Here is a 26,841-nt window from a genome sequence, read left to right as displayed (position 1 = left end):
GCATCTTCAGAGGTGGGCTGGGGGCTGGGCTGAAACTGGGCAGCAGAAGGACAGAGAGTGCTTGAGCAAAATCAACTTCCATCTATTGTTTGTATTTGAAATAATTTTAATCTGCCCCATGAATTTTAAATTGAACTGTATTTCTAAGTGTAATGTCAGAGAAAGTTTAGTCTAAAGTAACAGACTGAAGTCAGATTTAGGTTACAGAACACTGACGTAAGTGAAATACTTAAGCTTCTTTGATACGGTAAACTTGGTATTTGTTACTGTTTTGCAAAAACCTTTATGTACATGCTGCGTAAGAGTGAAAAGTTTGCCACGTTATAATCAACTCTACCAGCCCTAGCTATATTTGTTTGAGGAATATCAGCAGTAGGGTTTTGTTGTTTGTGTGAGGGTGTATCCTGTAATACAATCATCATTTGTTATAAGTGTTGCTTAGAAATGTTGGGAAACATATTGCTAGCTGCGGGACTTGAAGCTTCTGTTACTTTTATGTCTGGGGACAGATTCACTGTGGCTTTCTAAAAAACAAAATGTTCTATTTAAAACTGTTCTTTCTAAAGCCATTGAAAACACCCACGTAGTCATTTATATTGTTTAGGTCTCAACTGCTTTCAGTTTGGATTTAAATGGGTTCTGTAATGTTAGCATTTTTTTTCATTGCTCAGTCATTTGCTGTATAACCCACTCTTTTACAATGAGATACATCAAAATTAGATCTGAGATTATTTCTCCATTCTGTAATAGTAACTAACCAGTAATGGTGACTAATTTAAGAAATTAAATAGGGGAATACAGTCAGAATCCACCAAGGACTTAAACTCTCAGTGTATTGTGAGTTAAACTCAGTACTCACATGGTTTTCAACATTAGGATGAAAAGACATTAAAGGGGGATAGTGAGTGTAAAATGCTTCACATCACTGCTTCAGTCTTGTTTTGTCAACCACAGTTATCTCAGCAGTTAAGTTTAGGTATTTCAAGAAACTTGTTGGGTGCTGGAGATTTGGCTGAGACAAATAGTTAATCATGCAGGAGTCTGGCAGAGGGGGAGGTGGTTGTGTCAGATTTAAACAGACTAAGGATTAGGGGCTAATAGACAAGATACATATTTTATTATCCAAGGACTACTATGTGCTGTAAATTAAGGCAATGGTAAGTGCAACAAGCTTATTTAATCATCAGGAAGGCATGTTTGATTACATCAAGTTTAAAATTACTCTGACACACGAGGATAGTCAGTATCTGCATAAAGCATGTCATGTCCTTTAGTTTGTTTTAAAAAAGAAAACAAAAAAAACCCAGATAATCCTCTTCTATTGACCAACAATTGCCAACAGCAAACGCCTGTAATCGCCACTTGTATCACTTGCTATCATTGTAGCCAAAGTCTTCTGATACATTTGTGTGAACATCTGTTTAACTTGCACAAGGTCAATCTATGCAAAGGGAAAAAAAGCACAGAATTTAAACACAGTGCAACTCCTAGACAGTCTCCCCACACCTCCTCCCTCACAGACTACAGAACACGTGCCAGGGGTGAAACATGCAATTGGTTAACTCTGCACATCTTACAAGCCAGCTGATGCCTCTGAGGACAGAGGAGCAGCTCCCAAAGCAGGGTCTAGTAGTTGTTCCTTGCTTTGTTAGGACCATGGTATCCTAACTTAGCTGAACCTTTGAACTTGAGGGTGCTAATCTGCTACACAGACAGGCAGCCACAGGTTAAGAAGAAAGACAAGCAGTATTACTATCTAGCTAGAGATAATTAAATTACTATATAAAAGCTGGCTTTAAAACAAATTAACACATTCATCTAAATCAGAACCCCGTAAAAGGTTCATTGTAATTCATTATTTCTACAGCTGTGAAAGAAGGAGTAAGTGAAAAGCTGGCTGGGGTAGACAGCTTTCTGCTCCACACGTAGAGAGGAGAAAGTTTCTTACCTCACTGCGAGTGACTATAATTCTGATGAGGGTAGAATCATCTGTGCCAGCTCCTTTCATTGAGTGATAAAGTCTTTCTGCAAAAAAGGCTGGGCGATTTAAAGCACATTGCACTGCAATAAAGTATATTTTTTGGATCAGTTCCAGTATTGTATAGGGATACCTGGCAGGATCAATTCAGGATTTTTGCTGCAGACAGCTAGAGGGTAAGTACTGATGAAGATCCAGTTCCTATGGATTACAGGAACTGTAGAGCAAAGCTTATTTTCAAGCTGACCAAATGAGTAATTCCTTCACAAAAAAACTGAGGGTTATTAGCAGTTAACTTCTCTGGAAGTCCTTTTGAAAACTGGCTGAAACTTCAATCCTCAAATAGGTTCTCTAAAAACAGTTCTACTCCTTGGATAGCTGCTGCTGAGATACAAGGTATTTTACTCATGTTCCATTGGTAGAATCTCACTAAGAAAAATAAAACTATACCAATAGCTCACTCAATGGTATTGTTTCAGTTAAGATTGTTCACTCTCAGACAAATGCCTTTATTCTTTTATGAGCTTCTTAGAGCTGAATTTTTCCCATAAAACTCTTGAGCAGAATATAATCTTGCAAGTTTTTGCTTATCCGGTATGGCTACAGAAACACTGTCATTTTGGTAGCATTGATAGGAGTGGTGTCTGCAGAGTCACTAGCAAATCATACTGATTCTTACTAGCAGCAAATTGTGCTAAATTTGAACTGCTTTACTATAACAAGTCACCAGGAAAAAGTTAATTTGAAACAGAGTTTCTATTCTGTGAAGCTTTCCTTAGGAAACGCAGAACTTTTTAGGGGTAGGTGCTGGGGCCAGGAGGGGCAGGGGGAAAGATGGCTGGAAAGGGAACTGTGCCTAAAGGAGGTTCATGTTGGTTCTGAGATCATGTGTGAGGGTAGCTCAGTTGTGTCTGCCACACACCCAGAGTCATGGCTCTGTTACACTGCAAGCACTAAGCTGTCTTCCCAGAGAAATTACAGGTAATTTCTATGGAGATTTTTCTTGTTTCAAACTGACTTCTTCGTGGTGGATGCTTATGTTCTCCAATTAAGTGTAAAGTGAATAATTTGAATAATTGAAATTACATTTGTGCCAGCACGGTCTTAGATTGTGTGCACATTTGCCACGTGGTCAGTGTTGAACTGGACTCTTCTTCAAATACGTTTAGAAGGTTTCACTCATAAGGGATAAGGACAGGGAAGAACATATAACTTACAAATTGTCTTCAAACCACGTTCCACATTTCCTGAAAATTCTCGGTCGATGCTGCTTAATAAATCACGATTAGCAATCTACAAATGAGATAAAAATGTGGATAATGAAATGCAGTAACAAGCAGAACCTTAATTTAAAATACACTGACCAAGCTCATTTGAAATCAGTGAAGGACCCCTACCCTGGAGTATGCCTCGACTGTTGCTTTCAGCTGGGGGAAACTTCTGGTTGCCAGAACCATATTAAAGCAAGATTCATCAGTTCCAAGTTTTCCTTCACCTGCTTGGTACAGACGCTGAGCATCTTCTTGAGCTTTTTGATAATCCACAGTTTGGTTCTCATCCCGATTACCCTAAAAGCAAAGACAACAGATATGAGGTGAAATGATGCAGAGAAGGCCATGCTTTAACTGCTTGCAGTGTAGACCCCAAGTATGTTGAAGCAGACAGAGTAATACCAGTTGAAATACATTATTTTAAAACTACTCTTCAGTTTAATATATCTCACCGGTAACAAATAGAAAAGTGGTGCAGAATCTACGTAGGGCATGCTTTAAACTGTTGATCTACTGACTCAGATAATCTCACCTTTACATACCATCTCATGGTTCTAAGCAAGTACTGTATTTAATTCTGTATTTTATTTATAATATAAGCTTTCTCTTTATTTCTTTGTTTCTAGGCATCAAGTTGCAAAGAATCTTCCCAAATGAACTCATTAATTATCTTACTGAATATGCACACCTGAAATATCTCAGGTCTTCTATTTTATTTAGAATTTGCTAATTTCAAGTAACAGTATCTCTAGAAAGTACTTACTTTAGTTTTAAATTGGGCTTACATGTCAGTAGGGCTTATATGACATTTTATGTGCTTTGTTTGGGTGTTTTTGGCTGCCCAGTGCATGGATGGATACTACTAAATATACTGGCTGAGTAGGCTGGACAAATGCTCTCAAATACTATTGTATCTATAGTGGTTAATAAATATTTAAATGATGTGGTTGTCAGTTATTGTAAAGGACTGGATTTATCAAAATAAAAATTAGCAGCATGAGTGTCCCAAGGTTTGCTTTCTTGTGGATTTTGTCTTTTTAATCCAAATACCTAGTGCATAGCTGAAGTCTCACAAAGGAAGAGGCAAATTACATAGATAAGTGTCATAGAAATTCTAACAGCAGATAGGGAGATTGGTCAAAGAAATGGAAATCGCATTAGTTCATATTTCTTCCTAAATGTGGATAACTGTAAGTTATTATTCTTTAATGGAAAAAGATCCCTATTAAATGAGATGCAATAAGCAAGCCGAGTTCAATAGTAGCACCTCCCTGATTCTGGTGATGTGAAGGAAGCCTGGTGTAAATTGAGAGGCAAGTTTTGCCCTGTGGTGCCTCTTAACTTGTTCGTAGGGATTCTCACAAGTACTCTGCACACCATAAAGGTTATCCCATCATATTCACCCAAGTTATTTTGTTAATATATGTAAGAAATAAAAAGCATCTTGCTTTAATAGCAGTGTGGAACACTGCTTTATAGGACCACTTGATCATATCTGCACAGTATTTACACATAAATTCTCTGACATGAATATAGGGTGCTAAATTAGGCCACACAATTCATCATAGATTTATAGATAGGAAGTTATCTCTTCTTTGAGAAGGGACTGAAGTGCCGTAGTTTCTCATGAGGGAATAAATTAATGGCCCAGGGCTAATTTCTTAAAAACATGGCCCTTGCTAAGCATACTCAGACAATTTATTTATGGAGCCATTATGATGACATGCATCAAAGCCAGACCGTAAGCCATTATCTTACCAAAAACAAAACAAAAAAATAAAGCTTACTTGGCACATAGATATAAGTAATCGTTCAAAGTGTCCTGAAGTGTCTGCTCTGATGTCTTGTTCAATGTCCCTTCCAAATTCTGATTTATAGCAGTTCACTATTTCTCGTATTTCCTGGTTTGTCCTCGTGCAAAGGATCTCAATCAGCACTCTCTCCTGAGTGCCTGCTCCCTGTAGGCAGAGGGAAAGAGGACATAACTATAAAGTATTACCTATTCAGTTTTCTTCAACTGTGAAATGAAGCAGTCATCTGTTATTTTAAAACTTAATACAATCTGCATTGTCAGAACAGTATCCTTGCAGTGTGAAAGCACCAAGTCTCCTGTTTGCTTAAAATGGAATGAAGATTCAAAACAGTTCAAAAGCATCAGTTAAAGAAAAAAACAACCAAAACTATACAAAAGTGACATTAGCCAAAGTTAACTGGAAAATGACTTAGGAAGGATATTCTTTGGCAACAATAATCTGGAAACATACTGGAGGAAGGCAGAGTCTTATGATAAACAGGGACATCTCACACTAGACCAGATTGTTCACAGCCCCATCAAGCCTGGCCTCTAATGTCTAATGTACTTTCACTTCCAGCAGTGATTACAGTTTTAATAGCACCTTGTCCCTTTCTAGGTCCTAGCAAAACTTATGACCAAGTTCTGTCCTGCAGCGTTTCATCCTCTGCTGGATGGGCAGCTGCTCTGAACTGGCCAATCCTGCAAAAATTGTCTGGAACTGGGGGTCACAGAAAATAATTTTAAGCCCCACAGTCCCAAAATTTGTCACTTCAGGCTTTTTCAACAATGCAGGAATCAGGTACTCTTAGGTGAGTATTTTAAGACTATCTTAAACTATTTTGTTCACAGGAAAACCATACCTTCATTGCATGACGTAAACTCCAGGCATCGTAATAGGTGCTAGGCATGAAGAGTGCTAGAATCAGTTCTTCTATATTTCCACTTAATTCAGACTTCAGATCTTTAATTAAATCCTGTCCAATTATAAACAAAAAAGGGGCTTTGGAAAGTGTTAGCCATGTGGATTATATACTGAAAAAAGATTAAACTAGAACTTACTTTTGTGACTGATTTCTACCTTTGTGCTGTTTTATTTCTTACAAAGAACTTCCCTACATCCAAAACTTCGACAGCTCAGCTCTTCTCCTTTATCTCCTCACCAATTAGGACCTAGTCAGGTCCTGAAAAATGCTACCACTATAAAATTTCACCTTAAGTTGCACAAATGACAGAGGGAAGCAATTAAATTATCTCAGCCTTTTACTGACTCATCAATCCTCAACCAGTTTCTCAGTTTGCTTCTTATGAAAAAACATACTTCATTGCTGGTTTGTGTGTATTAAAAAACTTAAATGCCCAAACCACCCCCAAGACTAAAATGCGATCAGGCAGTAAAAGCAGCAGCTGAACGTTTGGATTTGTTTACTGATTCAATGAACTAGTGAACATACCTTGCCATACATAGTCTTGAAAGCTGCCTTGATTTTTTGCCTTTGATCATTAGAGCGGTTAGCAACAACATTGATGATAGCCTGCTCGTCAGTTCCTTGGAAACAGAAGGGCGGTGTCAGGTAAGAACTCACCATAATCCCTCTAAGACTGTATGTTATACTCTTGTGTTTGGGTATAGTTACATAAGAAATGACTACCACTTAAGTCTACCAACTTTTCTGTATAACTTCATCTACTAAATAGTCCGAATTGTTTTGGAAGTGTGACTTCTGAAAATCTTGGGGAGAAAAAATGTATTGTTAAATAAAAATAGAAGAAAAGGGCAAAATGTCCTTAAGGAAGTTACACAATAGAAATTTAACCTTCTGTTGCTTACTTACCAAACCCCTTCATAGCTTTGCGTAGAATTTCTGCGTCCCTTTCAGCATCAAAGTTTGGAGCAGCTTGAATTGTGCCCTGGGTGCACTGAACCATTGCTGCAGGCTGAAAGGGAGAGTCAGATATAACCAGCTATCCTGCACAGTATAAACTAAAATCACAACTTTGGAATCAGTACTTCAGAAGGACTTGTCCATTAGTTCCCCATTTTTTCTCTTAACACAGAATCAGGGCAGCATTTAGTCCTGTTCAACAGCTTTTGGGATGCTTTTACCCATGGACAAAGAGCTACTTGATGAGTGAGTATAAACAGAAACAGAGTTATGATTTTGTTCAGGTCATACTCTGAGTGTAGCTGGGAACTAGTAACACAGAATACGCTGTAAATTTTTTTAAACCAGCTGTAAAATTGCATAAGATTGATTAAAGAGGATACAGCACATACCGGACCAGGCACTGGTGATGGTGCTTGTCCACCAGGAAAACCTACTGAAAATAAAAAGATTAAAGGAATTAATTAGCTCTCCTCTTATTATGTAAATGCTATTTAATCTGAAAGTAAAGCCATGTACAGACCTACCACTGCACAAAAACTGTTTCCTAAGTAATGATACCCGTCATTATTAGTAATTGAACTTTTTTTGCCCTTGGAAATTATGGGAAGAAGCAATCACAGGCACATTCTGGTACATACACTAGCAAGGTAATTCTGAAAATACTAAATGTACTGGTGCTGTGGGAACTGGAAGCCTAGTGCTATCTTTGACGAAAGACAATATGGGTCATGTGAATGAAGAATGCCTGTCCCATGCTCTCTTACAAAGTCATATTATACACTTTAAAATGTCTAGCATATAAACAATAACTATTAAGATTTCACTGGTGCCAAAGGAATTGAAGGAATCTCGTGATCAAAAGTACTGTGAGTTTTTTGTACTGGAATTTTATTTTTATCCATAATACATATGTACAATTGTTATCATCTTAACAGCAGTTTATTTATTGTTAAGAGTCAACAAAGCAATAATTTAAAAAAAGGTTTTGCTGTTCTGAATTTCTTCCAAATGCAACTGACATAGGACAAAAATCATCTTGAAGGTAAGTGACCACTGAAAGCATTAAAAACACTGCACTGCTATGAAGCAATTGTGTGCATTCTACTTTCCACTTCCCCTACTATCCTAGGGATCACCATGAACAGAGGTCTGAAAAATGCAGTAATTTCTTTGATATTGACAGAACAGCCAGACACTTACTGAATGTGGACACTGGATTTTACGGTTCATTGGACACGCACAGCTTGAAGAAGTATGAGCACCTAAACCACTACATCATAACCATTAATCAGTGACAGCCATCCCTTTTGGATGTAGCACCTATAGAGATGGTTCTCATCAGCCCCTCGGTGGTCTTGTCAAGAAGAGTGGCAAGAGGTGTACAGCATAGAAACCTTGATAGCTGAAAGTAACAATGTTAAGTGCTTGATTTGTTAATACCTATCCTGTGATCTGTTGGGTTAACTTTGGATGCTTAAAAGTTTCTTATATAAGACATACCTGGAATTTGTGCTGGTCCACCTCCAGCATAGCTTTGGGCAGATGGCTGCATATAGCCACCAAATCCAGGGCCAGCAGGAGGCATACCAAACCCAGGGCCTGTGGGAACTATGAGAAGAAAGTCTTTAGCATACTTTAATGTTTTGTGCTGGAATTCTGACTCATGTACCAGGTTATTGAGCAGACCTGAGCAATTGACTAATCTCTCTGTGTCTGTGCAATGGTCCAAAACCATGAGGCCCTGCCACTAGCAGGCAGGTATGTACTGCTAGGTAGCAATCTGGCTGGCTGCCTGCAGGCTGCTGCCTAAAGCCATCACTGAACAAAGCTGCAGTTTCTTTACTGCTTCTACCAAGCACAGGGAATGGTTACACCAGAAACCACTCCCAAGGGGCACGCCAACAAAGGACCTTACCTCCAGGGTAAGGTGGCATTCCTCCAGCCTGGGAAACTCCAGGGTAACCCCCTGAGGCAGGGTAGCCCCCTGGGGCAGGATATCCTGCTGCGCCTGGATAGCCAGCATTCGGTGGTGCTGCGGGATAGGTCCCTCCTCCTGCTGGAGGAACAGCAGGATAGGAGTACTGACCGGCTGGTGGATAGACAGACTCTTGTCCTGTCGGCTGAAACACAAAAATGGGATGTCTGTATGCCTGCTAACAGGACATAAGAGTAAAAACTCTCAAGCTACCACAATGTCCATGTATATAATAATGTGAATTATATCATTAGATTCAGCCCTTAAAGCAACAGCAGCAGAATTCCTAAAGCCTGGATGGGAGCCTCCTGGTTGGGTTTTCTGATGCTTCTTCCATGTTGACACAATCAGAGAGTGCTGCTGGGTGGAAGACACCTCTAGAAGGCCTCTGATCCCATCCACCTTCAAAGCAGGGCCTGCTTCAGAGTTAAGTGAGGTCACACAAGGCCTTGTCAAGTTTTCAGTATCTTCAGCAGCAACTTCACAGCTTCTCTGGGACTCTGTTCCAGAGTTTGACTACTCTCATGGTGAAAAATGTTTTCCTCAAATCAAATTACAATTACAACCTGTGGTTGTTGCCAGCTGCCCTTTCACCATGTACCTCTGAGAAGAGGCTGGCTCCAATGTCTCCATCACTCCTTAGGTAGCAGAAAACTGAACAGATCTCCACTTAGCCTTCTCTTCTCCAGGCAAGCAGCCCTCCCTGTTCCTCCATGTTGTACTGGGAGGTTACAAGTAGACTTGGTATTCCAGATGTGGCCTCCTAGGCACTGAGCACACAGGAATAACAATTACCCTTGACCTGCTGGCTTTGCTCTTGCTAGACCCTGGTATGTCATTAACCTTCCTTCCCAGGGACATGCACTGCTGAGCCACATGCAATTTGTCAACCACGAAGTCCTCTCGTCCTTCACTGGAAAGCTGCTACTTCTATCCCACATATGTAAGAGCTGAGCTCAGCTAGGTTTGATCTCTATGAATCATTAGGAGCTCAACTCCTGTTCTGTTGGGACTTTAAAGAGCTTAGTATCTTTGGTCTCTCTTGCAAAACCAGTATTTTCAAATGGATCATCGTAAGAACTTAAAAGATGTGTTTTGTTTCCATTTTCTTTAGAATCCAGGCATGGATATTCAATGACTAAATCTGGACCACTGAGTCAGACTGAGTGCCTATTTCATGTTTTAAATAAAAAGAACAAGTCAAACATATGCCTTTGTTTTGCTGTGTATATGAGTTACCAGTCATATCACAAAGGTTCTTATTAGCATTAACATACATTAGAAATATTTAGTTGAATGACCAGGAAGGGAGAACCCTGTAAGTTAAAATTATATACTTGATCTTAAAAATCAGGTATCTAATGTATAGACTCATTACTCACTTGCTGAGAATCATCTTTACCTACTACCCTTAGAAATACGAGTCACACATGACATGCACTACACACTCATTCCTGAGCCCAGAAAACAGAAATAAACTGCAAAGTGGTAAAGTGCTGCTCAGACGTTCTCAGGTTTGTTTGCCCCAAGGTTTCTACCCCCAGATTACTGTGTCCAGGCTATATAATATTCTCTTCCCCAGTGGTACAGTCTAACCTTTCTCTGACAGACTCAACAAAAATATTTTAATGGAATTTAGATTCACAAATCCAAAATTAGGATCCTCAAAAGCCTTGCTCAGATAGCTATCACTATTGCAGAAGAAAATAATTTAACTTCTTTTTTTGCACTGGTTATCACTTTGGGCATCATCAATGAGACTAGAAAATAAATAAATTATTATCAAATCTAAAGGGACTTCTAAATTCATCCACTGAAGTTGGCTATATTTTAGATGCCACCTAGGAAAAAATTGTTTCAGATGTAGTTAGAAATAAATTACAGCTACAATAATGAGAGTTCAGCAGAACCTTGAGGGGAAAAAAGAAATCCTCAAGTTAGAAAAGTCTGGATTCTAACATGTTTGTCTTTAGTTTGGCTGACTTTAGCATTTCAGAGGGAGCAAGGGTAAATTGTAAAGCAAAACAATCTGAGAATGTATTGCATGTATTTATAGCTTTTCAGCATCTTAATGGGATCCAGGTTGAGCTCCATGCTTAACTCTAGTTCTGTACTACAGAAAACACAGAGCATATAAAATTCCCACCATTACTGTATGATGAGTGCCATACTAATAAAACCACACAGTTGCATCTAGCTTTGAAAAATGATGCAGGCATGTAAAAAAGACTGCAGTATCAGCCACATCTGATACTTCCAGCCTTGCATTAAGTTTCATTGGAATTTTCAGTCCATTCAGTCATGAGCTGAAGGAGGAACAAAGTCCTGTGGCTGAAGGATAGGGGGTCAAAGTCAAGATAGAGGGTCCTTTATCCTCAGAAAAATATTTACTTGGTGTCATATGGGAGCTGGGCTACTTGAGTAAAGCATTCCAAGCTATTCCTGAGGGCAATGGCCACTGAAGTTTGTTCAGCATCTTTGTAAATCCTTGGATATAGGCCTGTGGACTATTTGGTAGAGACTGTGGTAAAGCCTGGTTCAGAGATCACCTCTGACTCTGTATATAAAGACCCTCCTATTTATGTATGAACTACTGATACTTTCTAAAAAATTATTTGCTGAGGTAGGTAGGAAAATAAGCCAAAAACAGATGTCACGAGACATTAAAAAAAAAAAAATTAAAAAAATCTTAAACTTCCGTCTTGGAATTCTTACCAGAAAACTGTAAAGTCATCCTCAGGTATATATAGATTAAAAGAGACCATAATCTCTAGAAAATACCATATGTGAACTGACAGCTACTATTTACACATACACAGAGCACAGTAAGAAAGGCTGTTCACAGAATACAAATACATCAGCACAGCAACACGTTCAGAGCCATACTTACAGGATAACCAGGGAAAGCAGGGTAGCCGCCAGAAGGGGGGTAACCTGGGTATGACATTCTGGGTTAAAAAAAAAAAAAAAGATATTTTCACTATCGAGGCACTATATATGAGTTTGTAGTAGTTATTTGCTTGCTAGCTGCCTGTTAAATCACTTGAGCAATATTTAGCAGGTTTAGAATTGCTCCAGAGTACCTGCCAGCTGTTAAACCCACAAAACCTTTCCTTTTTTTCCTACATGTGACCACAGCAAGCAGGATTCAGAATCACAGAGAAGCATCTTCCACTTCGTGATTGACTACCACTCCTATTTTGGGTCAGGCAGACACTGAAGAACGGCAAGTGGCCTGAATCTCCAAAAAGAACTCTGAAATGCAGGATTCCTGCATTCCTGGAAACCTCCAGTTTCCAGCAGGAGGAGGCTGAGCCCTTTGCCAGAACAGAAACAGAGGGGTCAGGCTAGAGCAGGGCCCCAGTCCTGCCCTGCACCAAGTGCCTTTCTCCTGTCTCTCCTCAGCTTACAAGGGTTATTTCTCTGAGTACAGCAGTACCCAATCTATCCTGTGAAAAATGATAATTTGATAGAAACGTGTAATCCCCCAGCATTATTTAATTTGTATTGAAGATCTCTATTTCCTGACAGTAACTTTATTTTGGTCCCATTTTTAATAGAGGGCCTTGGAGAGTAGGAACAGACAGGACAGAGATCATCCCCCAGGATGCCAGCCAGCTGGGTGGGGAGTGTTGGGCCATTAGCCAGGTTATGAAACATTTAATGTCAGGGGAAAAAAAATCATGCTAATCAGCCAGATTCCCTGATCAGGGCCTGGGAATTACCCATGGCACGTTTCTAGGACAATATGCACCTTAGCTGCACAAATCAAAGGACATGGGAAATAAAGAAATTAATAACATACAGGGAATTGTTATTGACATTTCTAGGTATTCATTGGCAAAACCAAATTATTTAAAAGCAGAATTCTTACTGCACTGGACCATTTGGGCAATCCGAAACTTTTTGTGGAAAACATTAAAACTTTGCATAGGTTAGTTCAAATAAGAGCCAAAAACAACTTTCAGAGGAGCACAGCTATGCAGTCTCAAACTGATAAACATTGATTATCACTTCCAAATAAAGAGGGAAGAACAACACAAGGTGTATTTGTAAACCTATACTTTAATCATAAACATTGCTAGTGACTATATCCCTAAGAAGAAACACCTTAAACCAGTACCTGTGCAGTATTTATTACTGGCAGCTGCTTGAATGGACATTAAATTTGGCTTTCAGGAGCCCATTTCTTTTGGTATTTCTAACTTTAACACTAATTGTAACTCCTTTCAGGAACAAGATGACCAGCAGCACTTCCTTTTTATTTCAATTTCACTCTTTCTGCTTACAGGAAAATACTGTGTCAGCAAGACCAAGTATTAAAAACAAACACTTCTTCAGCTTTTCATCTTCATGTAATTCAACAGAAGTTACACCATTAAGAAGACAGGATTGTAAAGTCTGTAAAACTTGCTGAGATGCACTGTATCATTTCCATTTAAATTATATATATGTTATATGATATAAGATATATAACAACTTTATATGTTTTTCATTAAGCAAAATCAACAGCTGCTGACAGCAATTCAGCTGCTTCAAGAGCTGTAAATAGTTTAATTTGTACAATAAATGGGACCTAATATTTTAACCAGATTAAAATATACCAAATTTTAGACTCAATGGTAAGATACTTAATTTAGCATGAATGTAACTTGTCAGCTATGTCTCTGATTTACTAGCAAACACATCCAGGAAAATAGCTTTTCAATGCACAAGTTTCGAACATCTCGCTTCCAAGCAAACAAGCCATCAAGGCTATGTCATATTTTTGATTAGCAAATTAACCATCTGTGTAAACCTGTGACTTACGGTGTACTGGTAAATTGTTTAGCTTTCCTTACTTTCTTGTATTGGTTCCTTCTCTGGGATGCAACCTGTGATGCGAGTTCTTTTGGGCCAGGTTCTAGGAATCATCGTACTTCATTTAATCATCCCTCTCTTAACAAAACCTTGATTCCTATTTGTCATTCTTCTGAATAACAAAAACGAAATAAAGGTGTTTTCTTTGCATCTGCTTTTTTTATTTAGAAAAAAAAAAAAAACAGTCTAGTGTTACAAGAGCCAGGTAAGGATCACAGGTGGACATGATGCTGAACTGGGATTGCCTCTGACACCAGTCACAGAAGTCCCTCCAGAACTCACTATGACCCACAGCAATACCTACTGAAACCTCTTTCAGGACGCAGACGTGTTTTCCAGGAGAGAAGTCACTTGTGCAATGACCGAGATGGGAACACGGGATCGCTGCTGCCTTAGCGCAGCTCCGCTGCCAGCGCAAGTCCTCCCAGCAGAACAGGGCCTCTGACCTTACTGGTCTTATGACCAAAATAACAGCGGGTTTTCCCATCAGAACCCAACTTCCACCTTGTTTCCCCGAACAAGGCCCAGGGCGGGCCCGGGCGGTGTCACGGCGGCCCCGGGCCGCGACAGCCGCCAGCAGCGCCCGGTTCTGCGCTGCGGGATGAAGCCCAGCCCTGGCGGGGGTCACCGCATCGCGCGTGGGACGCGGCCCCGGGGCTGGGACACCCGGGACCCGAGCAGCCCCGGCCCCGCCCCGCGCCCCCGGCCGAGGACGCCCCGCCGGCCCCGCACCCGCCCCCGCCGCCTTTAAAGGACCCCTGCGGGGCCGCCGCCCCCCGCCCCGAGCCAGCCCCGCCGCCGCGCTCCCGCTCCGGAGCGGGCAGAGCGGTCACGCACCGCCCCGCTCCCTGCCTCCCCCAGCCCCGCTCCCGCACTGCCGAGGCGGCCCGGGCCCCGCTCCTCTCCGCACGGGCAGGCCCCGGCCGGGGGCGTGCGGCGCTGCGGGCGGGCCCGCGCCTCCCTCGGCCGAGCCCCGGGCTGGCGGGGCCGCGGCTCCGGGGGCTGCCCCGGGCCTCAGCCCCGGGCCTGAGCGCGGCCGCGCCGCGGTGCGCAGCGGGGCCGGCGGGAGAGGGGAGCGGCCGGGCCGGGCCGGGCCGAGGAAGGTGCGCGGAGCACGGAGCACGGCCGCGCCGCCGCTCCCCTCCCGCCCTCCAGCTGCCTCACCTGAGGGGAAACCGCGGAGCCGACGGCCTCTCTCCCGCACCTGCACCGCAAAGTGGAGGCTGTGGGGCCGGGCGGTGCCCGCCCCGCCCCCGGCCCCGAGCCCTCCCCAGCCCGGCCCACGGGCCCCGCTCCCCGCGCCAGGGGCGCGACGGCCGCATCCCGGCAGCGACTGCCGGCTCACCCGGGACCCCCTTCCTCTCCCAGCAGCTGTGCCCCATCCTGCTGCGGGAAAGCCGCAGCGGGCCCGGTTCCCCTCCCAGCCGGCTGAGAGGTAAGTTCAAAGGCACAAGTGCCACAGGAAGGCAGAGCCGCTTGCCCGCGAAGCGTCCCCCTGGGAGGTGCCGGGCGGCGCCGTCCCAGGGGGTTCCAGGGGGTCCCAGCCGGTCCCAGCCGCCCGCCGAGGAGGCAAGGGAGGAAGAACTCCACAGCGAAGTCAGCCCTAACGCGTGCAGCTGTAAATCGAGCCTGTTAACCAGTAACACATGAGGCTTTAGATCAAGATCAGCATTCAGTGGTGGCAGGTGGTCAGCCAAGTCATTTAGGCCACCAGGCAAAGCATAGAAAATACCTCAGTGCAGCTTTTTATGTGGTTACTCCGCATCAGGATCTAGGCCCCGAGAGGGCATAAGGTAAGAGTGTCTTGACTCCTACATACCTCCTTTAGAAATAAATCTCAATTACAGTAATTTGTATCCAGCTGTGGGAAGTGCTCTTGTTGTTTTGTTTCTGTCTGTTGTGATGTTTATTCATATTATACTTAGAATAGATGTTACATACACATAGTCCTTCTTCTACCTGGTGGTTAATTATTCATAAGAGGTTCAGACCAGCAAGATACAATGTAGGAAGGATCCACTCATGATATTAAGCACTGTTTGCCTGAGATTATTTAAAACAATTTCCTACTTCTTTATGACAAACATGTCAGCAGTTCTGAGACTATTAAAAATGCAAACAATTTTTCCCTGTAACCTGGTGCAGCACTTAAGCTCTTGAGACAACAGCCATTGCTCTATTTGTCAGTAAAACAGTATTAGGTGCAGGCAGCAGAAAATAGATGGGTAATAATTTACTATGATAGCCTGCTTCAAATGAAGAGCACATAAAGCCCCATAAAGAATAATAAATGACCTATCATCTTCAGTCAAATTTGACTTGTTCTCACTTGTTTTCCCAGAACACGTCAGGAGCAGCTTTAAGAATTTAATCCTCACAGGATTCTTCTGCTGACACTCCCTGTTTTTGTCTATTCTATTTCACCCCTGTTAAGCAGATTTATTTCAGGACAGGTATATATTTAAATTCCTGATTCCATGGAAACCAAGTACATGTATAAAAACCACAATTCTTTCTTCCATTTAGTGGAATGTTTGGATTTTAGCTATTCAGGAAAGGAACAATCTGTTTGCACAAACAAGTGGGAAAAAAGCAACAGAAAGCATTTAATAAAACAGCATATGTGTGAAGAATCTATGTTAATTCTATTGCATGCCTATGTGCTAACAAGAATATCTGGAATGACTTTTTTAAAGCATGGAATGGAACCATTGTGGTAATCTAATTTCACTGCCTGTATTTAAGGAAACCCCTTGGCTTGTTTCTGTAACTGGAGCCAGCACATTTAGGAAAGCTTCTAAAACCCCATGCAGAGTCAAGGCAGCTTCTCACTATTTGAAAATTCAACTTCAGTGAAGTTGGGAGGCAAAGCCTTGCTCCTCTCTTTTGTGGTATCTTTTCGTCTTCTGCTGAGATGTGATACTGGACAGAATTCCTGTCTGAAGGGAACTGGCCCTCATCTACATAGTGATGCAAAGTGAATGCTGTCAATAGAGCTGAAACAAAACTTTTTTGTCCCAGAGTAATTTATTGTTGTCACTAAAGCTTTTTTGCTATGTATACTAGTTGTAACATTGTTTACCACTTAATATTATGAAGCATTGCTTTTGATGGTTTATTTCAGCCAATCCAGTTAAATTAAAAAACAAAAACAAACAAACAAAAACCAACCCAAAAAAACCCAAAAAACTTTCCCACAGTTTGTTGTAAGCAAAAAGATCTGGTCAGCTTTGAACCGTAGGTCAAAGTATAACAAACTAACAGGATGCTGCAGTCATCCAAGTCTAAGTTAGGTACTAAAAATACTTTTTGCTGTTGCACTACCTTGTGACTGTGGTAATTAAAATGTAGATAGTCAAAGTTAGCTGTTGAGTTAACCTTCCATGTGAAAAGGGAGTAGAGCAAGTTTGGTTCACTTCAGGAAGAGCCATGTGTTTAGTTAGCTGCTCAAGTGTGAGTCCCTACCCAGTGAGTCACTTTAGGGCTTCACCCAGGGTAGTCCAAATAAAGATCTCACACAAACCTTACACCCGAGCTGTCACCGCAGTCTCTGGTTCTGTTGTGTGGAACGACACTGAAAAAAGAAACTTCACTCTTCCTCAAAGTACAGCAGGTTGTTCTGCTAGAATACTTTAAAAAGCAGCATGTCCAATGTTTTTCACTATCAACCTTTCAGTCCTTGGGATTAAAACTGTACCTTTCAGATTAGTTACTAGTAGATGATGTATGTCCACAGATTCACAAACTCACACACCAAAACACTACTTCCTCTTTGCAGCAGACTTAAGTATTCTGCCAAGAAACTCAAATTACTCAAGTAGGCAAACTTAGTGACCTTCATTCCGGTATACGGAAACAATCAGCAAATTAATTCTGGCAGCAAGGTTTTTTTAAAGTATCAGATTGCAGATAGCAAAATAAAAAGTTTGTTATTCTCAAAAATGTAGAATAATTAGTCCTATTTCCATTTTCCAAGACTTATAACCAAACTCATGGCTTATCAATCACTGGACATGCTGGCTCAGTTTGACAGAAGGTACATTCTAAATGAGGAATTCACTGTAAACCACTTGGATGTCCACTAAAGGCTTGACAAGAACCCATAATTAGTTAAACTACAGAAGATGGGAATTAGCATGACCAAGGATAAACAACTTGTAAGAAAGAACCAAGGCTCTGTTGAAAAGGCAATTTATAGAATTCTGTTCAGTTGGTCTCGGATCAGTTCCAAGTTTTTTCTTAACTAAATAGGACACAAAAGCTATGAATAAGCTAATGATACCTGCTGACAAAACTGTGAGGTGTCACTAATACTGGGAATGATCCAAACCAGGAGAAATATGTGGATCTAGAACTTTTAAAAAGTGTCATGGCAGGTCATGCATTTAAATTAATAATTTTCCTGGCAAATGGGAGTTCAGCTGCAAATGACAGGAGGGGCAAGAGATTGGGGTCCTCAATCATGCTACATGACAGACACCAAAAGGCAAGCAAGGAATTTGTAACAGGAAAGTATTGATGCATTCATTGATTTATATGCTGATACAGGTATGGTCTTTACCAACTCAAGTTCAAAGCAGACTGAAATTAGGTTTTGAGGTGGGCGTCTTAAGTGATCAAAGCATAAACGCTGCATCACAAGAAAGGAGATAAAGCTGAATATGTTCAGTAAAATGAAGGCTACAGTATGATGGCTACCTGTAATAGATTAAGTATAAATACCAAGAAGATAATGAGATAAAAACTTTAGTAAGGACAAAGGAGTTATATTTAGGTATATTTAAATTGGAATTTAAGATACGGTTGGTCAAGACAGGAAATAATTTAATTTGTGATTCAGGAAAACCCTTCCAAGATAGAGTTATGGACACATGAATGACATCTAAATGTCATCTGCAAGCCTTGCAGCACAACAGAGCGCAGGGAAGCTAATTCCCATCAGGTAGCTGCAATTTCCATTGTGGCACACCACCTTCCTACTGCTGAGACTGTCATCAGTTAAGAAATACTGGAGCATTGCCAGCTCCCTCCTGCCATTTTAAGACAGCATTTCTGTTACAGGTAGTTTCTCCTGCAAGCATGGATTTTGGCAGGCAACACAGAGTACCTTCCTGTGCTTGTGGGTTACACATGCACTTGCTCAAAGATACAAATGAGCACAGTCTTACTGCACTAGGAAGATGTCAGAAGAAAGCTTAATGTCTGCATGCAAACTTAAGTGTGGGTAGTCAGAGGTCACCAAGCTCACTGAAAACACAAGGTTTCATTGCCTCTTTGTGCTGCCAAGAGGTGCTTTGCTGAAACTCTGCTCCTTTGTTGAGGATGACTGAGATTACATGTCTGATAAGGGCCAAAGGCAGGAAGCTGGACTGGCGTTACATGTTCCTCCAACTTTTCTAAGTACACAGTATACCTAAAAGGAACAAGAGACTCAATAGTAACAGTAAACTCTTTTCTGATTATTGTTATGAATAGGAAGGAAAATAAGTTTTCAAGGACAACCTCATGCTGAGGTTAAAACCCAAGACCAGCTCAACTAACTCAGGATACAAAAAAAAAAAAAAAATCATCATTTGAGGAATTAAATACTTAAGTGCTAGAAGCTGGTAACAGCCATTTAAGCAAGGTATTTTAAAGCCAAAAAATTACCAGGAAAACATGCTTATTGCCAGAAATAAATATGTAATACAATAATGTCCACTAAAGTTGTACTCATTCAGAGAAGCCATCTAAGAAAAGGCTGAACATGTCACAGGAGATAGAAATGTTTTTTAGTGTATTAGTGAGAGCACTAATATGACTAAATACAATATATGGCATATACAGAACTGTCTATGTGTCTTGACTATTTAAAGGTAGACTTTGCCAAAGTTTTGCAACAATTAATCCCTAAGCAAACAAAAAAAAAGAATCCCCTAATAAATCCAAGAAATATGTGGTTTTCAAATCAAGTTAAAGCTCGTAATTCTTGTTATTTTTTCTGGACTTTTAAGGTTTTCCCACCAGATTTTGTATTGAACTTTTTATTTTTTTAGATTTCTGTGAAGGGGAACAATAAAATAAAACACCTTTAGAAATTCTCTAGATTTTCAAACTCCAGAGAAGGAATACTTAAGTTTCCTAAGTAATAAAACACTCCAGACTTTACAATTAAGCAAAATTATGTGTTACATTTGTCTTTGCAGTAATTTCCTTTCTTCAGTGGCCACTGAAGTTTGATATCAGGCATTCAGAATTCCAGAGTCAAAGTAAGGTTCACAATGTGTCATTTGCTCAGTAAAAAGGGATAGAATCAATGGGATCAGATACTCAATTTTTTAAAGGGCAACTTTTTTTTACTCCAATGGCAAACATTTGTCACTGTTTGTTCTGTGTGTCATACAACCAAACCTATGGATTGTGGACTCTTCTGCCACCTCTACTTTCAGTTAATTTTTCTGCTTAGGAAGACAGAACCTTAGTCCCTTATGACTTATCATAATGAGTCCTCAGGTCCTTGTAAGGACTTGCCAATTACAGAATACCTTTTCTCTATCAGTGATCACAAACTATCTTTATTCTCAGATCAGAGCTTACTAAACAGCATAATTATTCCAACTTGTAGAGCATTTTAAATCTTTCTTCTTACATTTTATCAGTTTTCGTAGCAGGGAATGGTAAGTTTACTGCAGAGGACAGACCAGGGAAAGAGTATTATGCTTCCCCCTGGAAATTTTTTGCAATTGAGAGACTTAACCAGCTATGCTGCTTGCTCTTTTCCTCCACCTATGTCAAGGCATACTTTAAAAACCACTTTGATGTGGAAAAAACCCCTTAGCATTTAGCACTGAGTTACTGGGGGAATTCTCCAGATTGGACCAACCAGAAGAGATCTACGTATTTGTAACCGGAGTCCCATTTTTGGGTTTGTCTGTCAGATTAGCACAAAAATTATTTTGGGGAACACTGGTTTTGCAGGCTTCTCTAACATTTTTAATTTATTTACCAAAAGATATGTGAGGCATAAGAAATAGTTAATTCTCTAAGCCATCACTTGAGGCGCTAATGCTATTGACTTTGACTTCCTTTCCCAAAGGATTAGATCCACATAGAAATCCCATAATGTAAACTGAATTCATATCTCATATTGTCAGAAGGGCATATACACAGCACTGGTAACAAACCAGTGAGCATTGTGTAGTCTTCCATGGAAAAGTATATTATGTGCAACACAAGAAGCCCCACTTGCAGTATACTTTAAAAGTTGGAAAAAAAACCCCACAAAGTAGTCTGCAGAATTGGAGTTGACTTGAATCCACTCCAGTTTCCTTTCCTGATGCAATGTTATCTCCCCTTTCTTCCAAAAGGGAAGAACAGGGTTTTTTTTTTGGACAGAAGCAATTCTTGCCATCGCAGTGGAATTTTTATTTCAAATACATTCTTACAATAAAGCTGCATTTTGTTATACAAGCAGATAAACCTGGGAGACAAGAGATTCATGTATTCCATTTTAAAATACTGGGCTCAGATAAACTGCAGCTGTTTCCATTCATTTCTTAAACCACATTAGGGATTTTTCAGGGCAATAGAAATAAAGATGTATATCAGTCATCTAGGTAATTAAATTACGGTCCAAGGAAATTTGTAACCACCATGGAAAAGTGTATCTGCTCATTCTTCGGTCTCTTTGAAGTGTAGGGTGGTAGGAGTTTCTTTATAAACTCAGAAGTTTTTCGTTGAGAGCAATCTGTGACTGGGTGAGGTTTGCCAAGTAGGTTACCATCAGTAAGTCCTGAGTGGGGAAAAAAAACAGCCAGTGATCAGAAATGGTTGGTTGTCAGTTAGGGAGATGAATTTTTAATACCTGTAAAGCATTTACAATCAGCTCCTAGAAATACTGTTAGTCCTGAAAGTTGTACCCTGAGGAATGCTTCCCTTGCAGGAAGAAGGTTTTGATATTCCCAGAATATAAAACACTGCTTGTGAAATGTTAACTCTGAGTTCACCCATGTTAACCAGGCAAGTCAAAGGGTATAAGCAAAATTAAAAATTAGTTCTGGTCTTGCAGACTGTGGGTGAACAACACATTGAGAAATGTAGCTTTTGTTTTCTAAACATCTGTTACAGAAACAAGGTAGCACACTAAAACCTTGTTCGTGTCCTAAGTGTTATGCCAGAAGACAGAACTGCAGCTCAGGCAAATCACCAGTTATCCCTGAAATCCAGATGGCTTTAAGCTTGGTAATTCATATTTTCCAGTCACTCTAAAAGAGGAAATGGTGCTGGCTTTCAGATTACTTGCATAATTCCTAAGTATTTTTAAACTTATTATCTGATTTGCAGTTAGTTGCAAGATTATTATGGTGAGCTCCTTTATCCACCTTCAGCTCTTAAAATGTCAAATTACTGACAAGAAAGCTCTATTTTCTATTAACATGTTTCTATGAAAAGCTAGATTGTTTTGATCACAAATTTGTGTCTGTATGACAAATTTTCAGAATTGCTGGCAATACACTGAAAAAATTAACTATGAACTTACATTGATATTGCTGTTCAACATTGTCTCAAAGTCCTCTGGTGAAATCTTTGGCACCTGGTTAATAAGATCCATCAGGAATCGCCCAACGGTGTTGTCAGCAGCCACTTTGCCAGACTAAGCACAAGAAACATACACTTCAATGTGAGCAAAACTCAGTAAATTTATGGACCAGAAAGAGAATACATAAAAAACCAAGATGCACAAGCTTACATCAAGGTTATCTGCTGACTCATAAAAACTAGCCTTACCAACACATCCTCTGCATACTGGAGCACCATGGTCAGGGTATCCTGAATCCTGGCAGATGCTGACCCCACCTGCTGTAAGTCACTGGATAAGCCAATCACTCGATTAGGGCTGAAACAAGTCTTCATTATAAGATCCACTGAAAGCAAAAGGAGAAGCACTGAAAAAAACCACCTGGCACAGAAAACAGCTTAAATATTTAACTTTTTGAAGTTTTTTACAAGAGCTTCAGCAAGACAGTGTAATTCCCAGTAGCATGGCAGTTTTACCAGGGTAAAAAAAAAAGCATTTAAACAGTGTCACAACAGTGATTATAACCAAAACAGGAAGAAAACATTCACCTCCTATCCGCTCTGTATCATAATAAACATATTTCACTGTTAGAGGTGTGAACATCACACCCATAGTTTTACCAGGGACTCCCATCGGGGCACTAGGAAGAAAAAAAAAAGAAAAAAAAAACATTTTCAGCATGGACATATTTAAGGGGGGAAGTAATAGATTTCCATCTCAATAATTTCTGTTAGCACTGAAGTGTGAACATGAGTAGGTTACTCATTCTCACCAAAATCAGCAATATTAAGACCACGGATAACTGAGGACAGGACATCAGTCCTGGCATGCTATTAATTGCTCACTTTCATCCAAGAATACTCCTAGCTGGTCTGACATTTGTCAGCATGAGTGCACAAATAACTAAGTATTATCTTCTTAGCCACAGTTCCTTCTTGCTTATACAGGAGGTATTCTGAAATACTCTGTGCCCTTTGAGAAATCACTTAAAGAACATTAAGTATGACAAGTTCAAGTACAAAGCCCTCTCAAAACTTTTACTATACCTATTATTCAAGGTATTTGAAGTTCACTTAGGATTTAAGTAAGCAAGATGTCATGGAACAGCTTCCTTTTTGAAGATGCACAGACAAGAAGCAGTAAACTGAACAGCTGGGGTGAGTGAGCTCTTCAGCAAATAGTGGGAAGCACAGTGAGATGAAACAGATTCATTTCTCAATATTTGATCTTCATTATTAATCAAATTAAATGGTAGGGGCAAAGGGGAAGAAAAACTGATCAAGATGATGCTGTTTCAGTTATGTTTTAACTGCACTAATCGTCCAGCTTGTTTAAGTAAACTGTCAAGGAATAAACCCCGGTACGTACAGGCTGGCATTCAGACAGCATGATGCAAGTAAGTGACACTAGTGCTAGATATCTGAATCCTGTTAAACATTGCAAAGATGTTCAGAACACTGTTAATTAAGTCACAATTTCCGACCCCAGCAAGCCACCAGCTTATGAAAGATTAGGTCTTTCAATTGGCATAGGATGGTCAAGACATTCCAATGGGAAGTAAGCCGTGATCCTTGGCTCACTGCAGGTGTTTTAGCTACTGCATAATACTGTCCAAAATAAGACACTACAGCCCACTGCTTTTCTTGTTCTGCTGATGTGGTGTCTCTCTAATTCAGATAACTCCCTTACCTGACGTAGGCTTTAATGCTCATGCGTGAATTCTGGAGACTCGTGTCCACAGTGAGGTGGATGGGATTGTGCGCTTCCCGGCTGTAATACTCGTGGATCAGGACAGAGTGTTCCGTGATGTCATGACCTGTTGCATACCTTCAAAAGAGGACATGTTGAGGAGCAAGACTTCCAAAATCCAAGTGCCCAGTGTTTGGTATTTTTGGTATCCTAAAACACGGATTTCCAAAGAAAGCACACTAAGCATACTAACTAAATACAGGTGTTTAAACTAGGGAGTTTGTAGTTTTATGGCCAGCTCTCCTAGCATTGTAGGAATCACAGGCTAACTACACCCATGCCTGAAACGTGTGCAGGGCCAGTGTTGTAGTATCAGCCATAGAGTTGGTACAGTTAACATGAGACACCCAAGATTCAGGTGTCTGTCACTATGCTCTGGACCAACTCTAGTTCTGTGTAAGTCACAGCACGCTAAACTAATTTGGACTAACCAATTTGATCTTCCACAAATTAAAATCTCTCTGCAGGAGGTAGAACTAGTTAATCTAGCTCCTTTAGCTCCTTTGCAATTAGCTTGTCACATACGCAGACAAAATTCCTGTCATTAGAACTGCACTTTGCTGTGCCATTACAAGGTTGTTGAGAAGTCTGCGCCACAAGAACAGAACTAAGCTATTCTGTAGGATCAGAGATGCACTCAGGCACAGACCGTGTTCCCATAACACCCTATGGATCTTGCTTGGTGTTCCCACACAAGTACTTCCACCTCTTCTCAGCAGAGAACTTGTGCACTCTCAAGCTGGTAGCACTGCTGCCTCCTGAGGCCTTCAGTACTTGAAACAACCTTTGCGCTCTCCCTGCTTTCTAACCAGTTCTCTTCTGTGGTGCAGGTTGTATTAGAGGTGGCTACGTTCTTCTAACAAATCTGTTCAAGTATTCTCTAACTCATCACTGCTCTGTGATACCTCTTCTAGATATAGACACATACAAACCCTGTAAGGCTCCAATACCATCACCTTCTGTTATGAACTGCAGCAGCTTTACAACTGACTCCACGACAAGCACTGCCAGATCTACCTATTGCTTCTGCTTCTCAACCCGTGACAAGGAGAATTATGTATTTCAAGCAGCTGAAAGGCCCAAGGCAGCTGCCTGCACGTTCTTGCAGAAGGACTTACCAACCCAGGATGATCTCGCTAGGAGACACCTTCTTGTGCAACTCATACATGTTTTTGGCAAATTCCATGTCGACTGCCACCTGAGAAACGGGACAGGAGCTCGTCAGGGGGGCACGGGACGCTCACCCCGTGGCGAGCGGGCACAAAAAGCCCGAGGGCGGCCAGCAGGGGAAGGCAGGGGCCGCGCCCTGCCCGGACAGCCCCGGGGGGCCGCGCGCGCCGTACCTCATCCTCGGACTCGTTGTGAGGGACGGAGAAGCAGTTGGTGACCTCCACGGAGTGCTTGTCCACGGTCCCTGCGGGAGGACAGCGCGTTAGGGGGGCGCGGGGGGCGGCGGGCGCGGGGGGCGGCGGCCCTTACCCAGCAGCGTCCCGATCACCCGCGCCGCGCCCTCGTTGCGCCGCTCGAAGCTGTCCACGATGGAGGCGAGCACCACCGGGTGCAGCCGCACCACGCGGCCGCCGGGGAACGGGCCCGAGAGCGCGGCCGACAGCGGCGGCGCCGGGGCGGCGGGCGGGGGCGGCGCGGCGGCGGGGGCAGCGTTTCCTGCCGGCGGGGCGGGCGCTGCCGGCGGGGTCTGGGCCGGGGCGGCCGCGGGAGGAGCCGGAGCCGGAGCCGGAGCTGTCGCCGCCATTTTGCAAGAGAGAGGGGTGGAGAGCCGCGCCGGCCCTCATTGGCTGCTGTGGACGCCTGTCACGCAGTGTCGCCTCGCTATTGGCAGAGGGAGTGCTAAGCCCCGCCTGGCCTCTGCTAACCAATCCGGGAGAGCGATGCGGTAAGACGCGCTGATTGGAGGAAGAGCGCGCTGCCCGGGGCCGAAGCGCACTCTTGTCCCCACCCTCTCGGGGTCAGAGCGTGTTTTGATTGGCTGCTCGCATTTCCCGCCTCCACACCTATCTGCTCTCTCATTGGCCGTCACCGCGCCCTGCCTGCTGCCTGTCAGGCCGGGAAGGCCGGTTTATTGGCTGCGCGGGGGCGGGGCGCTTCGAGCTGGGGGGCGGGGCGTCCCGGGCCGCCGCCGCCGCCGCCCCCGGGCCGCCCCTGGTGCCCCTCAGGCCTGTGCTCCCGTCGGCTGAGGCGCTCGGGTGGCGGCAGCGCATGGAGGGGCCCCGCGGCTGTTCGGTGCTGCAAGCACAGCAGCCTGCAAGCGCGGCACCGAGCTGCCCCGCAGCGGAGTCGGGTGTCCAGGAGGGCGGCGTGTGAGGGCTGTGCAGCCCTTCCAGCGCGGGCCTGGGCGGCGGGGATGTGCTCCTGGCCTTGTTTTCCACGTCTGTTAGCAGTGAGGCTCCGAAGAGTAAGTAGTTGCCATGTACGGAGCAAATGCAAATTACCTCTATCTGAGGCTCAGTGGCTGCCAACAGATTGTCCTCGTGGGTATATTTTGCCCATTACTTGTAGCGTTCCATGTGTTCGCTCTCAGGCAACAAGTTGTGGGTAGGGCCTGTTGTAAAACGAAGCATGTATACGTTTGATAAATCATGAGGAGAATTAATTCTTTCTGAGCTTCCCTTTTCCTTCCTTGGTCACATTTTTTGCAACTGTTGTAACAACACAGTGACATATATATCTCCAAGTCACTTAGTTCAAAACATTTTATCACAGTTTTTAATACTAGCTTGCCAAACTTTGAGAACTTTGGTATCTCTAAAAT

The 26,841-nt window shown here is 42.2% G+C and overlaps 4 protein-coding genes across 5 annotated transcripts in view; 2 read left to right on the top strand and 2 right to left on the bottom strand.

The window, feature by feature from the left end:
• The window catches only part of PPP3CB (protein phosphatase 3 catalytic subunit beta), a 49,840-nt gene extending 45,582 nt beyond the window's left edge, over positions 1 to 4,258 (top strand). The window contains exon 16 of the transcript XR_007889528.1: positions 3,876 to 4,258. The gene's annotated coding sequence lies outside the window, so the exon portion shown is untranslated. The remainder of the gene's footprint in view (positions 1 to 3,875) is intronic.
• ANXA7 (annexin A7) lies at positions 1,088 to 15,014 on the bottom strand. Of its 2 annotated transcripts, none has more exons than XM_051619928.1 (13): positions 14,930 to 15,014; positions 11,796 to 11,853; positions 8,846 to 9,050; positions 8,431 to 8,538; positions 7,320 to 7,363; positions 6,877 to 6,979; positions 6,496 to 6,590; positions 5,905 to 6,018; positions 5,037 to 5,207; positions 3,376 to 3,546; positions 3,196 to 3,271; positions 1,949 to 2,061; positions 1,088 to 1,441 (listed from the first exon to the last, which is right to left on the bottom strand). In XM_051619928.1, the coding sequence occupies exons 2-13, from the start codon at positions 11,850 to 11,852 to the stop codon at positions 1,319 to 1,321; spliced, it is 1,380 nt and encodes a 459-aa protein (XP_051475888.1). In that variant the 5' UTR covers position 11,853; positions 14,930 to 15,014; the 3' UTR covers positions 1,088 to 1,318. The 2 variants fall into 2 exon arrangements, with proteins under 2 accessions (XP_051475888.1, XP_051475889.1); XM_051619929.1 differs by having other exon boundaries at positions 7,320 to 7,360.
• A 6,131-nt stretch (positions 15,015 to 21,145) lies between these two features.
• Positions 21,146 to 25,835, bottom strand: EIF3F (eukaryotic translation initiation factor 3 subunit F). The gene is made up of 8 exons (XM_051619174.1): positions 25,551 to 25,835; positions 25,415 to 25,485; positions 25,190 to 25,269; positions 24,012 to 24,149; positions 22,871 to 22,962; positions 22,532 to 22,668; positions 22,284 to 22,397; positions 21,146 to 21,536 (listed from the first exon to the last, which is right to left on the bottom strand). The coding sequence occupies exons 1-8, from the start codon at positions 25,822 to 25,824 to the stop codon at positions 21,459 to 21,461; spliced, it is 984 nt and encodes a 327-aa protein (XP_051475134.1). The 5' UTR covers positions 25,825 to 25,835; the 3' UTR covers positions 21,146 to 21,458.
• A 469-nt stretch (positions 25,836 to 26,304) lies between these two features.
• SORBS1 (sorbin and SH3 domain containing 1) overlaps positions 26,305 to 26,841 on the top strand; it is a 225,230-nt gene continuing 224,693 nt past the window's right edge. The window contains exon 1 of the mRNA XM_051619141.1: positions 26,305 to 26,484. The gene's annotated coding sequence lies outside the window, so the exon portion shown is untranslated. The remainder of the gene's footprint in view (positions 26,485 to 26,841) is intronic.

Source organism: Apus apus, chromosome 4 (genome assembly GCF_020740795.1).
Source record: "Apus apus isolate bApuApu2 chromosome 4, bApuApu2.pri.cur, whole genome shotgun sequence".
Classification (NCBI taxonomy): Eukaryota; Metazoa; Chordata; class Aves; order Apodiformes; family Apodidae; genus Apus; species Apus apus.
Note: the sequence above shows the minus strand (reverse complement) of the source record. Positions and strands in the feature narration are given on the sequence as shown.

Bases quoted from the DNA above. Each gene is read 5' to 3' on its own strand.
- ANXA7 (XM_051619928.1), bottom strand. From the start codon at position 11,852: ATGTCATACCCAGGTTACCCCCCTTCTGGCGGCTACCCTGCTTTCCCT. The intron at 3,547-5,036 runs GTAAGCTTTATT...CTTTGCTTTTAG, and splicing joins TACTTATATCTATGTGCCAA to GGTAATCGGGATGAGAACCA. The intron at 2,062-3,195 runs GTAAGTTATATG...ACTTTATTGCAG, and splicing joins ACGTGGTTTGAAGACAATTT to TGCAATGTGCTTTAAATCGC.
- EIF3F (XM_051619174.1), bottom strand. From the start codon at position 25,824: ATGGCGGCGACAGCTCCGGCTCCGGCTCCGGCTCCTCCCGCGGCCGCC. The intron at 22,669-22,870 runs GTGAATGTTTTC...TTTTGCTTTCAG, and splicing joins TGATACAGAGCGGATAGGAG to TGGATCTTATAATGAAGACT. The intron at 21,537-22,283 runs GTAAGTTCATAG...TTCCCCACTCAG, and splicing joins TGTTGAACAGCAATATCAAT to GACTTACTGATGGTAACCTA.